At 39.2% G+C, this 17,128-nt stretch overlaps 1 protein-coding gene across 1 annotated transcript in view; it reads right to left on the reverse strand.

Moving 5' to 3' along the window:
• FMO2 (flavin containing dimethylaniline monoxygenase 2) overlaps positions 1-17,128 on the reverse strand; it is a 35,544-nt gene that overhangs the window by 9,566 nt on the left and 8,850 nt on the right. Inside the window, exons 3-6 of the mRNA XM_045877468.3 lie at positions 13,468-13,656; positions 10,000-10,162; positions 729-871; positions 191-390 (exon numbers count right to left, since the gene is read on the reverse strand). Coding sequence (XP_045733424.1) covers positions 191-390; positions 729-871; positions 10,000-10,162; positions 13,468-13,656 — 695 coding nt within the window. The remainder of the gene's footprint in view (positions 1-190; positions 391-728; positions 872-9,999; positions 10,163-13,467; positions 13,657-17,128) is intronic.

Consider the following 17,128-nt stretch of genomic DNA (forward strand, 5'->3'; position numbering starts at 1 on the left):
TCTACTTCATCTTCTTAAGCATTTACTTTTTAAAAGGTATACAGAACAAATTTGGAATTCAAATTCCAGGATGTCTATGATATTCATACTGTTAGGTTGTAGTTTGAAATACCGCATTAGCAATTTGACTATAAAGAGGAGCCTCTGACAATCTTGCTTACCATACCATAAAAAAGCAAAATAACTCTACTTGTTTTGAAGCTCAAGGCCATAATTTTCATGGTTGAACCACTGATTCATCTGCTGTTCCATCATCCATTTTCGAATTGTTTGTGGCAGGACATTTCGGAGCATGGACCTAAACCGGGTGTGGAACACAATGTCCCAGGGATAGCCATCTTCAGAGATACGGCCCATGACCCAGGAACCATGTCTGGTGCTGATAAATACCTGGTAAGCAAAAAGGAATGCTGTTTAAATCAGGGCATTGTCCCTTTTGGGAGGAATCTACTGTGTAGATGATATATCACATGTATGGCTCGGAGAAGTAAAAGACTTGCTCTGGATTACATGCTGATCAGTGCAGGGCTGGGAGGTAAACCTTGGCTTCCTGATTTCCAGATTTTTTATGATATCTCACTATAGTAACCAACCAATCAACCAACCAACCAAACAACCAACCAACCAATTAATGAGTAATGGAGCCTTGGTTATGTGGCTGGGATTTTCCAATATGCCCTTCTTCCTTTCTCTCCTCCATGGTACAAGAGAAGCAGAGAGCATCATACCTGAGCAGCCTTCTTACTCAGCTCAATGGCAATATCTGAGGCCGAGTTTCCTAGTCCAATCACCAGGATATGTTTCCCTTCAAGTCCCTCTGGGTGCTTGTATTGGTGGCTATGGAAACACTGGCCTTTGAACCTCTCAATACCTTCAGGGGGAAGAAGAGAGAAGTCCATGAATTATGTCAATTTCAATAAAAGTGCACTGTCAGATTTTCTTTTCTGGAGTCAATTATTTGTTTTGCCTCCTCACCTCTTAGGGGAGTTACAATGGCAAGGCCAATTGGCAAACTCAAAGCATAAAGTATATGAGCAATGTTAGCTTATGCATATGGAACAGGACCAAAAGAGTTGATTTCAGAGGTTGCAGCTTACATATTTATTAGAGATTAAACAAATTGTTTTGATGAATAGAGCAGTCAGATGCTGGCTTCCAACTACCCATTATCTTATTTTGGACTGTACAGTAATACTTTAATATCATATAGCACATGTATTCTTTTAAATGTTTTTGAACATATTATGAAGTGTTATTATTGTACTTGTACAGTTGTACTAATATAATTCTAATTATATTAGAATAATATTTATCATTCTCATTTTGTAGAAGCAAACAAAAACTAAAATAAACTGAAAACCAGGCACATAGATATTGAAGGATGGCTTCCACATCGCAGTATAAGTCAGTAACTTACTGGATAAGCCATTTTTAAAATTTTTTTTTATTGTTATGTTAATCACCATACATTACATCATTAGTTTTAGATGTAGTGTTCCATGATTCATTGCTTATGCATAACACCCAGTACCCCATGCAGAACATGCCCTCTTTAATATCCATCACCAGGCTAACCCATCCTCCAACCCCCCTCCCCTCTAGAACCCTCAGTTTGTTTTTCAGAGTCCATCATCTCTCATGGTTCATCTCCCCCTCTGATTTCCCCCCCTTCATTCTTCCCCTCCTGCTATCTTCTTTTTTTTTTTTCTTAACATATATTGCATTATTTGTTTCAGAGGTACAGATCTGAGATTCAATAGTTTTGCACAATTCACAGTGCTTACCAGAACATATACCCCCCCAGTGTCTATCACCCAGCCACCCCATCCCTCCCACCCCACCCCCCACTCCAGCAACCCTCAGTTTGTTTCCTGAGATTAAGAATTCCTATCAGTGAGGTCATATGATACATGTCTTTCTCTGATTGACTTCTTTCGCTCAGCATAATACCCTCCAGTTCCATCCACGTCATTGCAAATGGCAAGATCTCATTCCTTTTGATGGCTGCATAATGTTCCATTGTTTATATATACCACATCTTCTTTATCCATTCATCTGTCGATGGATATCTTGGCTCTTTCCACAGTTTGGCTATTGTGGACATTGCTGCTATAAACATTGGGGTGCACATACCTCTTCGGATCCCTACATTTGTATTTTTGGGGTAAATACCCAGTAGTGCATTGCTGGATTGTATGGTAGCTGTATTTTCAACTTTTTGACGAGCCTCCATACTGTTTTCCAGAGTGGCTGCACCAGCTTGCATTCCCACCAACTGTATAGGAGGGTTCCCCTTTCTCTGCATCCCTGCAAACATCTATCGTTTCCTGACTTGTTAATTTTAGCCATTCTGACTGGTGTGAGGTGGTATCTCATTGAGGTTTTGATTTGGATTTCCCTGATGCCGAGCGATGTTGAGCACTTTTTCATGTGTCTGTTGGCCATTTGGATGTCTTCTTTGGAAAAATGTCTGTTCATGTCTTCTGCCCATTTCTTGATTGGATTCTTTGTTCTTTGGGTGTTGAGTTTGATAAGTTCTTTATAGATTTTGGATACTAGCCCTTTATCTGATATGTCATTTGCAAATATCTTCTCCCATTCTGTCGGTTGTCTTTTGGTTTTGTTGACTGTTTCTTTTGCTGTGCAAAAGCTTTTTATCTTGATGAAGTCCCAATAGTTCATTTTTGCCCTTGCTTCCCTTGCCTTTGGTGATGTTTCAAGGAAGAAGTTGCTGTGGCTGAGGTCGAAGACGTTGCTGTCTGTGTTCTCCTTTAGGATTTTGATGGACTCCTGTCTCACATTTAGGTCTTTCAAACATTTGGAGTCTATTTTTGTGTGTGGTGTAAGGAAATGGTCCAGTTTCATTCTTCTGCATGTGGCTGTCCAATTTTCCCAACACCATTTGTTGAAGAGACTGTCTTTTTTTCATTGGACATTCTTTCCTGCTTTGTCAAAGATTAGTTGACTATAGAGTTGAGGGTCCATTTCTGAGCTCTCTATTCTGTTCCATTGATCTATATGTCTGTTTTTGTGCCAGTACCATACTGTCTTGACAATGACAGCTTTGTAATAGAGCTGGAAGTCCGGAATTGTGATGCCACCAGCTTTTCTTTTCTTTTTCAACATTCCTCTGGCTATGTGGGGTCTTTTCTGGTTCCATACAAATTTTGGGATTATTTGTTCCATTTCTTTGAAAAAAGTGGATGGTATTTTGATGGGGATTGCATTGAATGTGTAGATTGCTCTAGGTAGCATGGACATCTTCACAATATTTGTTCTTCCAATCCATGAGCATGGAACGTTTTTCCATTTCTTTGTGTCTTCCTCAATTTCTTTCATGAGTATTTTATAGTTTTCTGAGTACAGATCCTTTGTCTCTTTGGTTAGATTTATTCCTAGGTATCTTATGGTTTTGGGTGCAATTGTAAATGGGATCGACTCCTTAATTTCTCTTTCTTCTGTCTTGTTGTTGGTGTATAGGAATGCCACTGATTTCTGTGCATTGATTTTATATCCTGCCACTTTACTGAATTCCTGTATGAGTTCTAGCAGTTTTGGGGTGGAGTCTTGGGTTTTCCACATAAAGTATCATATCATCTGCAAAGAGTGAGAGTTTGACTTCTTCTTTGCTGATTTGGATGCCTTTGATTTCTTTTTGTTGTCTGATTGCTGTGGCTAGGACTTCTAATTCTATGTTGAATAGCAGTGGTGATAGTGGACATCCCTGCTGCATTCCTGACCTTAGGGGGAAAGCTCTCAGTTTCCCCCCATGGAGAATGATATTTGTTGTAGGTTTTTCATAGATGGCCTTTATTATATTGAGGTATGTCCCCTCTATCCCTATACTCTGAAGAGTTTTGATCAAGAAAGGATGCTGTACTTTGTCAAATGCTTTTTCTGCACCTACTGAGAGGATCATATGATTCTTGTTCTCTCTTTCGATAATTTATTGTATCACGTTGATTGATTTGCGGATGTTGAACCAACCTTGCAGCCCAGGGATAAATCTCACTTGGTTGTGGTGAATAATCCTTTTAATGTAAGGTTGGATTCTATTGGCTAGTATTTTGGTGAGAATTTTTGCATCCATGTTCATCAGGAATATTGGTCTGTAATTCTCCTTTTTGATGGGGTCTTTGTCTGGTTTTGGGATCAAGGTAATGCTGGCCTCATAAAATGAGTTTGGGAGTTTCCCTTCCATTTCTATTTTTTGGAACAGTTTCAGAAGAATAGGTATTAATTCTTCTTGAAATGTTTGGTAGAATTCCCCTGGGAAGCCATCTGGCCCTCCGCTTTTGTTTTTTGGGAGATTTTTGATGACTGCTTCAATTTCCTTAGTGGTTATAGGTCTGTTCAGGTTTTCTATTTCATCCTGGTTCAATTTTGGTAGTTGATACATCTCTAGGAATGCATCCATTTCCTCCAGGTTATCTAATTTGCTGGCATAGAGTTGCTCATAATATGTTCTTATAATTGTGTGTATTTCTTTGGTGTTGGTTGTGATCTCTCTTCTTTCATTCATGATTTTGTTGATTTGGGTCATTTCTTTTTTCTTTTTGTTAAGTCTGGCCAGGGGTTTATCAATCTTGTTAATTCTTTCAAAGAACTAGCTCCTAGTTTCTTTGATCTGTTCTACTGTTCTTTTAGTTTCTATTTCATTGATTTCTGCTCTGATCTTTATTATTTCTCTTCTCCTGCTGGGTTTAGGCTTTATTTGCTGTTCTTTCTCCAGCTCCTTTAGGTGTAGGGTTAGGTTGCGTACTTGAGACCTTTCTTGTTTTTTGAGAAAGGCTTGTATTGCTATATACTTTCCTCTTAGGACTGCCTTTGCTTCATCGCAAAGATTTTGAATAGAAGAATGTGTATTCCATTGCTTTGGGATGGAATGTTCTGAATATGTCTGTGAAGTCCATTTGGTTCAGTGTGTCATTTAAAGTCTATATTTCCTCGTTGATCTTTTGCCTAGTGATCTGTCCATTTCAGTGAGGGGGTGTTAAAGTCCCCCACTATTATTGTATTGTTGTCGATGTGTTTCTTTGCTTTTGTTATCAATTGCCTTATATAATTGGCTGCTCCCATGTTAGGGGCATAGATATTTACAATTGTTAGATTTAAAGGGAGAGACCCTTTAAGTAGGATATAGTGTCCTTCCTCATCTCTTATTACAGTCTTTGGTTTAAAATCTAATTTGTCTGATATAAGGATTGCCACCCCAGCTTTCTTTTGGTGTCCATTAGCATGGTAAATGGTTTTCCACCCCCTCACTTTCAATCTGGGGGTGTCTTTGGTTCTAAAATGAGTCTCTTGCAGACAGCATATCGATGGGTTTTGTTTTTTAATCCAATCTGATAGTCTGTATTTTTTGATTGGGGCATTTAGCCCATTTACATTCAGGGTAACTATTGAAAGATATGAATTTAATGCCATTGTATTGCCCGTAAGGTGACTGTTACTGTATGTTGTCTGTGTTCCTTTCTGGTCTATGTTGCTTTTAGGCTCTCTCTTTGCTTAGAGGGCCCCTTTCAATATTTCTTGTAGGGCTGGTTTCATGTTTGCAAATTCCTTTAGTTTTTGTTTGTCCTGGAAGCTTTTTATCTCTCCTTCTATTTTCAATGACAGCCTAGCTGGATATAGTATTCTTGGCTGCATATTTTTCTCATTTAGTGCTCTGAATATATCCTGCCAGTCCTTTCTGGCCTGCCAGGTCTCTGTGGATAGGTCTGTTGCCAATGTAATGTTTCTACCCTTGTAGGTTACATATCTCTTGTCCTGAGCTGCTTTCAGAATTGTCTCTTTGTCTCTGAGACTTGTAAGTTTTACTATTAGATGTCAGAGTGTTGACCTATTTTTATTGATTTTGAGAGGGGTTCTCTGTGCTTCCTGGATTTTGATGCCTGTTTCCTTCCCCAAATTAGGGAAGTTCTCTGCTATAATATGCTCCAATATACCTTCTGCCCCTCTCTCTCTTTCTTTCTCTTCTGGGATCCCAATTATTCTAATATTGTTTCGTCTTATGGTATCGCTTATCTCTCGAATTCTGCCCTCGTGATCCAGTAGTTGTTTATCTCTCTTTTTCTCAGCTTCTTTATTTTCCATCGTTTGGTCTTCTATATCACTGATTCTCTCTTCTGCCTCACTTATCCTAGCAGTTAGTGCCCCCATTTTTGATTGCACCTCATTAATAGCCTTTTTGATTTCTACTTGGTTGGATTTTAGTTCTTTTACTTCTCCAGAAAGGGTTTCTCTAATAACTTCCGTATTTTTTTCAAGCCCAGCTAGTATCTTTAAATTGATGATTCTGAACTTTAGATCTGACATCGTACTAATGTCTGTATTGAGTAGGTCCCTGGCAGTCGGTACTACCTCTTGTTCTTTTTGTTGAGGTGATTTCTTCCATCTTGTCATTTTGTCCAGAGGAGAATAGATTAATGAGAGAACAAAATGCTAACAGGGTAACAAAGTCCCCAGAAAATATACTCTAAACAAATCAGAAAAGACCTGAAGCAGGGGGAAAAAAACGGAAAGAGAGAAAAAAGAAAAAGAAAAAAAAAAGAAAAAGAAAAAGATAAAGATAAAAACAAACGAAAACAGAACAAAACAATAAAAAATCAGAATATGATCAAATATGATCAGGCTGGTACATAGATCAGTGCCACACACTAGATTTTGGGTGTATTTTGGTCTGTTAGAAGAAAGTGCCTCCCAAAATTTTAAAGAAAGAAAAACTTATGTATGTACACAAATAAGGGTTGATATGATGAAGGGATGGAATATGACTGTAAAGATGAAAATTATAAAAAATTTTATAAAAGGAATTGATAAGAAGTTGTTTGAAAAAAGAAAGAAGAGGATTTAAAAAAAAAGAAAAGAAAAAAAGGGAGAGAATGTGATCAGGCAGGAGAGTAGAAAAAAACCATACACTAGAGATTTAGGGTATATTTTGATCTGTTAGAAGAAACTATCTCAAAATTTTAAAGAGAGAAAAACTTATATATATATGCCAAAAATACGGTCACTACTATGAAGGGATAGACTATGACTCTAAAAATGAAAAATAAAAATGTTTTTTAAAAAAGGGATTGATAAGATATTGGTTGAAAAAGGGAAAAAGAAAAGTTCAAAAAAAAAAAAAAGACAGTTAAAAAAAAAATTAACTTTGAAAGACTAAAGAATCATGGTAAAAAAGCCATGGATTCTATGTGCAGTATTCCCCTAGCGCTGGAGTTCTGCCGTTCTCATTGATCGGTAAACTTGGTCTTGTCTGGCTGTTCTCATTGATCTTCTGGGGGAGGGGCCGGTTGCTGTGGTTCCCAAATGTCTTTGCTGGAGGTCAAACTGCCCCACCCTTTCCCAGTTGGGCTAAGTAATCTGCTCGCGTTTGCTCTCAGGAGCTTTTGTTACCTGCAAGCTTTCCGTACAGCTTTGGAGGAAGAGAGTGAAAATGGCGGACTCCCAATCTCCACCCTGGAGGAGCCGAGAACTCAGGGCCCCACTCCTCAGTGCGCCCCAGAGAAAAGCAGTCAGTCACTCCCGTCTCCCCGGTCTCTGGCTACACTCCGTGCTCACCTGGCCTGTGTCCGAGTGTTTCTATCTCTGGCACCCGACCCCGTGTGGAGTCTCCAAACCCAGCAGATCCCTGTGGTGTGCTCCCGCGCTGCTCCTCCCGGGGGAGGAAGGGGAGTCTCCCCGGATCTGCCGCTTGTTGGGTCCCTGCTGAAGGAGCAGTGGTCCGACTGTGGTGCAGATCATGGTTTATGGCAACCCCGAGCTGAGAGCCCGTGCCTCAGCTCCATCTCTGCAGCCAGCTTCCCCGCTCCGATACCTGGGAGCTCTGCCACACTCAGGTACTCCCGGTCTTTCTGTGACCCCAAGGGTCCTGAGACCACACTGTCCCGCGAGGGTTCCACCCCCAGCTTAGCCACCGGAGTGATGTCCCTCAGCGGAGCCGACTTCTAAAAGTTCTGATTTTGTGCTCCACGGCTCTATCACTTGCCAGAAGTGGCCGACGGAGGCCCTTCCCCCGCCGTCTATCCTCCCGAATATCGCCTCAGATTCACTTCTCCACATGTCCTACCTTCCAGAAAGTGGTTGCTTTTCTGATGAGAGAGTTGTTGCTATTTTTTTCTTCGATCTCCTGTTGAGTTTGTAGGTGTTCAGAATGGTTTGATCCCTCTCCATCTGAATTCCTGAGAGGAGACGAAATCCAGGTCTCCTACTCCTCCACCATTGTGTTCCGCCCCCCTGGATAAGCCATTTTGAAGATAAGCTTCGCTGTATCTTTCCCAGGAAAATATGACTTTATTAAATAATTGTCTTTGATGGTGGGTTTCTTGAAAGAACCTTTAGATCATTAGTTTTCAAAGTGTGGTCCTTGGACCAGCGTTTTTAACTGGAACCTGGGAACTTGTTGGAAAGGCAGAATCTCAGCTTCATGATACCATATCTACTGAGTTGGAAATGCCAGAGGTGGAGCCTTGCAAGTTGTTTTTAAAAGTCCTTCAGGTAATTCTTTTTGAGAATCAATGCTTTAGGGTAAAAGATTTCACACCTGGCTGCATATTTTTTTTTTAAATTTATTTATTTGAGAGAGAGCACGACTGGGGGTTGGGGTTTGAGGGAGGGGCAGAAGGAGAGGGAGTGAGATTTTCAGGCAGGATCTTCACTGAGCATGGAGCCCTAGTTGGGATTGGGGGGGTGGGGGCTTGACCTCACGACCCCGAGATCATGATCTGAGCTGAAACCAAGAGAGGCTTAACCAACTGTGTCATCCAGGTATCCCTTACCTGGCTGCATATTAAAATCCCTTGAGTAACCCTTAAATGATCTAAGCCTACCCTATACTAATTGAACTTTGGAAGTCATAAGGATGTTAGAAGCTCAACAGATGGTTTGAATGTGAGGCCTGGACTGTGAACCACTGTATTAGATGTTTCCCTGAGGGCCTTCAGAAGGAAGTATGCTCTCTGAGAGAAGGGTCTGGGAGTTACCAGGACAGATGGTTGTGGGGTTCCCTTGTTTGCACTCCTCTCCTTCTCTCTGTCCAGTAGGAACACTTATTTCCAGGGAATCTCCTCAATAACCCATCTGTAAGCATGGCTCTGAGGAAAAGTCTTCAAGGACATAAAAAAGTCATGGTGTTTGGCAGGATAGATAAAGGCCATGGTAGGCATATGGCTATAAGGGCCTCTCCAACAGAGAACCAATTTGGGTGAAAATTCTCTGAAGTTCTGCGGAAGGTTTAGTGACTTTGGAGGATGTTGCTGAAGTCCTGGTGTCATGAAGACCCAAAGAGGTCAACAGAAACAAAGATGGTATGTGGAGACTTTCATCCTTCTAGCTCTATCCAGATCTTAATATTACGCCCAGTTGCAGTAGCTAATTCTGCTTGTCAATCCAACCTCCATATAAAATACCTGAACACTGTAGGGGAGCAAAATTTGTCACCTCAAAATGTGTCTCCTTGGCATGTGGATTATTTTAGGCTAATAATTTTTAAGAAACAGAAGGCTTAGAAAAACTTTGACTTTCCCCCCAACTGCCTAAAAGAATTTAGATAGAGGATCTGCTCCAGGAAGGGAGCTGTCACCATAGACAACTACAGTATAATAGAATTAGGTGAGGTAGACAGGGAGGAGCAGTCTGTTAAAATTCCTCTCTGTGTCCCACTGTTTCTGAGTGGTCCAGGAAACATTAGTTTACCAAACATTTATCCTTTTTCATCTTCCTGTGAATTGTCATCCTTCCCTTTGTAGTCCCCAGCCCCTACATCCTTCTCTTTAGCTCAGAATGGCATGTAAGCTGCAATTGCTTGCCTGCCTGTGGGCTTCATATTCTTATGGAGTCTCTATATGCATGGTTGCATTTTATTTTTTTCTTATTAATCTGTCTCATGTCAATTTAACTCTTAGACTAAGCCCAAAGAATGTTGAAAGGTAAGGAAAAAATTTTCCTCCCCAACAACACCCTCTCTGTAAAGCTGGGAATCCCCACAGGCCTCACCTGGAAATGACTCCAGTGGGATGTGAGGGAGGATGTGATGGCCGCTGCAAACCATAACTGCATCAAAGACAGCACTTTGCTTCTTGCTGTTGCTCTCAGTAACAACCTCCCATTGGCCAGAAGATGAGAAATCCGTGTATTTTTTCACACTGAGGACAGTTGTCTTGAACAAACACAGAGAAGGCATAATTGAACATTACTCTGGCATAACAGGGGCTTCAAACAGTACCCTGGGAGTGGGAATGGGTAGAATGCAAGGTGTGACTCCATTTAGGTTCCATATGAATCCAGTTCAAAATGCTTAAAGCAAAGACTGCTAAGTGTCCCCTTCTCATTCTTCTTTGGTGGGGAGCTACCAAGGATATGGTACTTTGTGCAAGACTCAGCCATGGGAACCAGTCTGCTAAAAATTGAATAAGGACTCGAGAGAGAGACATAAAAGACACAAAGTCTGGGCAAGATATAGAACACATGTCCATCATTCAAATGGTCACATAGTCAGTATTTATTAAGAATCTTTTATGTGTCCACCTCTGTGCAGACTCTGTATTAGAGAAGATATTTCATGTGAAGCACTTTGCATCGTGTCTGGCACATTGTTAGCATCCTATGAATGGTAGTTGTTCATGTTATTATTTTTCAAACAGAGTACATCATGTTAGCAATATAGTTCATGATCTCATTTGGATGAAATAATTTATGTTCATTAATTTTTTTTATGTAGCTCACTGTCTGAAGGGCTATGAATTTTTTAAAGTATCCATAAAGGTTTTACATCTTTGATGTTTAAGAAACAATGTCAAGTGGAAGCAAAGTTTTTCTCACTCCTAGAGTAATGGCATGTTCCTCCTGCTTATAAGTATTTGAGTCCCATATACATGCTTTTCAAATTTTCAGATATTTAAAAAAAATGCTGGTTTGGCAATTTTTGAAGTTGTTTCCATTAAAAAAATATATACAGACTATTAGCATAAAGCTTGCAAAGGACTATAAAATGTCTGGGCAATTTTGGCTGAGATTAAAGATTTCAGATTTACAGTTTAGGGTAGTAGATTAGCTAAAGTACTGTGGATTATTGCTATTCAAGATATGGTTTGAGAACCAACACCTTCAGTATTCACTCAGGAGTTTATTAGAAATGCAACAGAACCTTTTACAGCCTAACATCTTATGGCTAATACCAACTCAGAGACCAATAATGGAAATGAGTGTCCCTAACTCCTCTCTAACCTTCAGGAAACTGAACAGCAGTAATACAATAAATAAGAGAAATAGCTCTCTTACAACTTTAACCTGATCTTTCAAAGAACAGATAATAAAAAGTACATACCATAAGAGGGCAGTATATCTGTTAAATAAATTGATAATCGAATGGACAAAGACCCACTTCTGGTATAAAAAGATCTGTTATTCATAAGATGGATCCCCCAGGAGATGGGTAATAGTTTTCTAATGTAGTACCTTAGATACATTTTAATGGCATTTATAAATATAGATTTCCACCACAATCAGCTATTATAAATTCATATAATACAAACCTGGAACAAAACTGAAATTACTGAGAAAATGAGAAGTGTTACAAAAAAAATTAGTTCACTGAAAGACCTAAATGTGAGACAGGAATCCAACAAAATCCTAGAGGAGAACACAGACAGCAACCTCTTTGACCTTGGCCACAGCAACTTCTTGCTAGACACATCTCCAGAGGCAAGGGAAACAAAAGCAAAAATGAACTATTAGGACTTCATCAGGATTAAAAGCTTTTTTACAGCAAAGGAAATAATCAACAAAACTAAAAGGCAACCAATAGAATGGGAGAAGATATTTGCAAATGACATATCAGATAAAGGGCTAGTATCCAAAATCAATAAAGAACTTATCAAACTCAACACCCCAAACCCAAAAACTCCAGTCAGGAAATGGGCAGAAGACATGAACAGATATTTCTCTAAGAAGACACACAAATGGCTAACAGACACATGAAAAAAATGCTCACCATCACTCAGTATTGGGGAAATAAAAATCAAAACCACAGTGAGATACCACCTCACAGGGATCAGAATGGATAAAATTAACAACTCAAGAAACAACAAATGTTGGTGAGGAGGTGGAGAAAGGGGAACCCTCTTACACTGTTGGTGGAAATGCAAGCTGGTGCAGCCACTCTGGAAAATGGTATGGAGGTTCCTCAAAAAGTTAAAAATAGAACTACCCTATGACCCAGGATTTGCACTACTAGGTATTTACCCAAAGGATACAAACATAGTGATTTGAAGTGGCACATTCACCCCAATGTTTATAGCAGCAATGTCCATAATAGCCAAACTATGGAAAGAGCCCAGATGTCCATTGACAGATGAAAGGATAAAGAAGATGTAGTTATGTACACACAATGCAATATTACTCAGCCATCAAAAAAGAATGAAATCTTGCCATTTGCAGTGATGTGGATGGAACTAGAGCATATTATGCTAAGTGAAATAAATCAGTCAGAGAAAGACAAATACCATATGATTTCATTCATATGTGGAATTTAAGAAACAAAACAGATGAACATCGAGGAAGGGGAGGAAAAATAAAATAAGATAAAAACAGAGAGGGAGAAAAACCATAAGATACTCTTAACCACAGGTAACAAACAGAGTTGCTGGAGGGGAGGTATGTGGGGACATGGGGTAATTAGGTGATGGGAATTAAGGAGGGCACTTGATGTAATGAGCACTGGATGTTATATGCAACTGATGAATCACTAAATTCTACCCCTGAACTAAATTGAATTTAAATTAAAAAAAAATTTTAACTCACTAACATTTATTCAGAGATATAATTTAATTTTATTTACTAAGCACAGTTACTAGTTTTCAGAGTGTAGGTTATTGATAAAAATTCAGCATATTTAGTGAGAATATTGTTTTCTTGTTGATTATTTGTTTTTGAGGTAACACAGGAAAGGTAGTTATAATTGTATTTCAAAATGATCCTGCCATCCTTATGTTGCTAGAGAATGCATCATGCCCACCCCCCGCCCCCAAATACCAAAAATAGTTTCTACAGGCTTATGAAATGGAGAACTGTGAGCTTATTTAGTACATTTTTTTCTTAGAAATTCCATTTCTACAGAGAAGATCAGGAAATGAAATAGTAGTTTGATTTTTTTCTTCTGTCCTTTCAAGGGAAATGAGGCTAGGAGTCTGCAGTGGTTATAGGTATTAGCTTAATTGCAGTTTCATCAATATCATCATTATTCAAACCCTTAGTTTTAACAGGTGATTTTCCTCTTTGCTAATGTGTACATAATCTTTAATATCACTGCCTTTTAGGTCTTCTATCATGCTCTTATCTTCCAGGAAAGAATTGGATTGGAACACTTGGTTTTATTCACAATTTCTTTCATTACCAGAGTAACTTCTCTATTTAAATGTGAGCTGAACCCATGTAGAGAAAACCATTCTCCCCAAAATACAATACCTGGAACTGAATATATTTTAGGAGATCAAACTTTCTGGCAAAAATTCTGAAATATTCCAGGAGCTTAGAATTGTGCAGGAAGTTTGGAAAGTCTTCAGGCATTGGAAAATCACTGAAACAAGACATTTCTTTGCTGGTGTTGGTGATGACAGATTGGTAGATATTTGCTCGGCCATCTTCAACATTTTCCTGAAGAATCAAATAAAAAAGAATGATAGTCATGTTGCATTTATAACAATCCCTTAGTGTTTTACACTTTTTCCAAATCTAACCCTTGGGAGATGTGATTCTCTTTCATTGTTGTAGCGTGATGGCAGTGTCTGGGTAATGGGGTATAACATCATCATCCCATGAGATAGCGCCCAGTTAGGGCCCTCCAGTGTTGCTCCCTGGAGGGGCTATTACCATTGGTGGGAATGGGAGTGGGGACAATCCTCCTTTTGGCACATTGCAGGATATTTAGCATCCTAGGTCTCTACCTATTTAATGCCAGCCATTGTGACAATTAGACCCATTCCAAAAATCTCCCTGGGAGACTATACCCACCTTCCTTTAGGAACCAATAAATTCTGGGGCACTGGTCAGAAAACATAATGGAGAATTTCAATTAAAATGAATACTTCTGGGGCACCTCTGTGGCTCAGTCAGTTTAGCCTCTGCATTTGGCTCAGGTCATGATCTCAGGATCCTGGGATTGAGCCCTGTGGGGTTCCCTGCTCAGCGGGGAGTCTGCTTCTCCTTCTGTCTCCTCCCCCCCCCCCCCCCCCCCGCTCATGCTCATGCTCTGTCTCTTTCTCTCTCTCTCTAATAAATAAATAAAAATTTAAAAAAAAATGAATACTTCTGGGGGCAGGTAGTTTTCACATCTTAATTTGAATGCCCTCCCTTCATTTTATGCTTTATGCAAATCAACCTTCCTCAAGTGATAAAAGTGAAAGCATTAGTACCAATCAGATCTTAAACTTGAATATAAATGTTGGTGAGTATTCTTTGTTAAAACTGGAGGAAGCTCATAATATGGTTGAGTTTATAATTTCCTCTAAGCACACTGAAATCAGCAGGTTATCAAAGAGGCTTGCATAAGAAAATTTAAATAATGTCACCCAAGAAATCCTCAGTAAATGCTTCTGAGCAATTTGAGGCTAGTGGTTGAAAATTAAAATACCATGATTTATTCATCCAGAGTTCAGGGTCATTGTATCCTTGTGTATGAGAGGGAAACCCCTTCATATTTTAATGCAAACTCCCTTAGCATTCAAACACTTACACACAGTTAACACCACACTGAACTCTAATCACCTAGAAAGCTGGCTGACCCTGATCTCAAAGCCTTAAAAAAGAGTAAACCATGGGATCTCACCTCTTTTATCAGCAAAGTTTTTTATATGCATTGGGCCTCACTATGTGCTAAGTTCAAGATTATTAGTACCAATATGAGTACCAAAGCTAAAACAATGTTTGTACTCAGATTATGTCATTTAAGAGCGGTATGTAGAATACTTGCTAAATAAGTCTTTGTTTATAAGGATTCTCCTGAAACTGTAACAACAGTATCATCGGAGCCTTGATTCTGGACTAGGAAAGTTAAAGGCATTGCTCCTGTTCATGTTCAAAAGGCCTCATCTTGGCCTGGGGTAGGCATGGATGAATGAATGGATGAGTGAATGAATGAGAAAGAGAGATAGAAGGAATGCGGAAGGCAGGAGCTTCAAATTGCATAATACTAGAGTCATACTGATATGTAAACTATTTCTGGATGTTTCAACATGGTCAAATACAATGTCCTTGGTAAGACTAAGTGCCTGACTTCCCTACCCAACCAAATTCTCAAACTTGGAAATACAGTTGACCCTCAAACAACATGGGTTTGAACTGCGTGGGTCCACTTATACTTGGGTGTTTCACAGTACTTAGGATTTTCTAATAACATTTCTTTTCTCAGCTTGCTTTAGTGTAAGAATACAGTATATAATACACATAACATACAAGGTATGTGTTAATCGACTATGTTATCGGTAGGGCTTCTTGTCAACAGTAGGCTATTAGTAGTTATGTTCTGGGGGAGCCAAAAGTTATACATAGATTTTCACCTGTGTGGGGTTCAGCGCCCCAACCCTTGTGATGATCAAGGGTCAACTGTATTTCATGAGGCAAAGAAATACCAATTTTTTTTCTCAAGACCAGGTAATTTTATTAGTACAGAGTAGAATTAAACATGAGAGCCCTGGTGTCAGATGGGGTTTATATCCTGATTCTACCACCCTTAATGACTTTATAGCCATGGGCAAGTCACTTAAGTCAATTTCCTCAGTTTCTCCTATAAAATGGGGTTCATTAATAATCACAACATTGAACAATTGTTATCAGGCTGAGATTAGACAAAGTGCTTAGCACAAAGCCTGACTTCAAATAAGTGCTCAACACGTTTGCCTCTGTTGCTAGGATTATAGGTCATGAGGGTAAATCTTACTAAACCAGTCATAGATTTGGAATAGCTAAACTAAGATTGTTGTACTATAGCCAACATGTTAGTTTTTTCGAGCACCAATAAAGTGGCTTTGAAATGTGGTTGGCTCCTCTGTCAGGTCACTTTTAAGGGCACTTGGAGTGATGAGAACTGGTTCTGATGTCTGAGCTCCTATAGTAATTTCAGAGTCCAGGCAAGACTCTCCTCTGAGAGTTGTACTGGTGTAATTTGTCAATAATTGATGGTGACATCACAAATTTCTTTCCTGAAGATCATGTAATAATCTTAATTATGGTTGATTGGTATACAGCTATTAAAAAAGAGCTTTATTTCTATATGTACTTCTTCCTATGTTGGCTGAAGCAGATGTCTATGTGTTTAGATAAATCTGGGTAAAACTGGGGTTTGCTGAGGGTAATAAAGGGAGAATGATTTTTATTAATAAACAAATACATATCAATCATCTCTCTTGTCCAGGCCCTGAGCTTGGAGTTAGGGACAAAAATAGGACACACAATTTCTATCTCTAGGGAGCTTGGGTGTTTCACAGTACATTGAATAAAAATGCATTTGGACTTTTAGGATGGAAAGGTGGAGACAGAATAAGATGACAAGCCAAAAAGAGAAAGACACAGCTTTCAAAATAGATAAATGTAACTTACATACATAATTTAAAATATAAGCAGTGCCAAGGGTGTCTGGGTGGCTCAGTGTCTGGCTCTTTTTTTTTTTTTTTTAAGTGTCTGACTCTTGGTTTCAGCTCAGGTCTTGATCTCAGGGTCTTGAGTTCAAGCCCCACATTGGGCTCCACACCCAGCGTGGAGCCAACTTTAAAAATATACATTTAAGCACAAATACTGATAGTCTGAATTTCCTAGCAGACAGAATATGCTACAATTTATCTGTTTAAAATAAATGATCATATGATGAAGTATTTTCCTAATATGGAATTTTCTGAATATCAGAGGACTATATAGCAAAATCAAGTTAGTTCAGACAGCACTGATTTAGAATTTACGATCTTTTGATCAAAGGTTGGACTGAAGTTTATCTTTGACTCTATAAAAATAAAAACATTGTGAAGACTAATCTAAGTTTAAGAAAGATTATAAGGGTGAGGCACCTGAGTGGCTCAGTTGTTAGGCATCTGCCTTCTGCTCAGGTCATGATCCCAGGGTCATGGGATCGAGCCCT

Source organism: Mirounga angustirostris, unplaced genomic scaffold, assembly GCF_029215605.1.
Source record: "Mirounga angustirostris isolate CCGP_5_RB_7025 unplaced genomic scaffold, mMirAng1.0.hap1 SCAF_6, whole genome shotgun sequence".
Lineage (NCBI taxonomy): Eukaryota > Metazoa > Chordata > Mammalia > Carnivora > Phocidae > Mirounga > Mirounga angustirostris.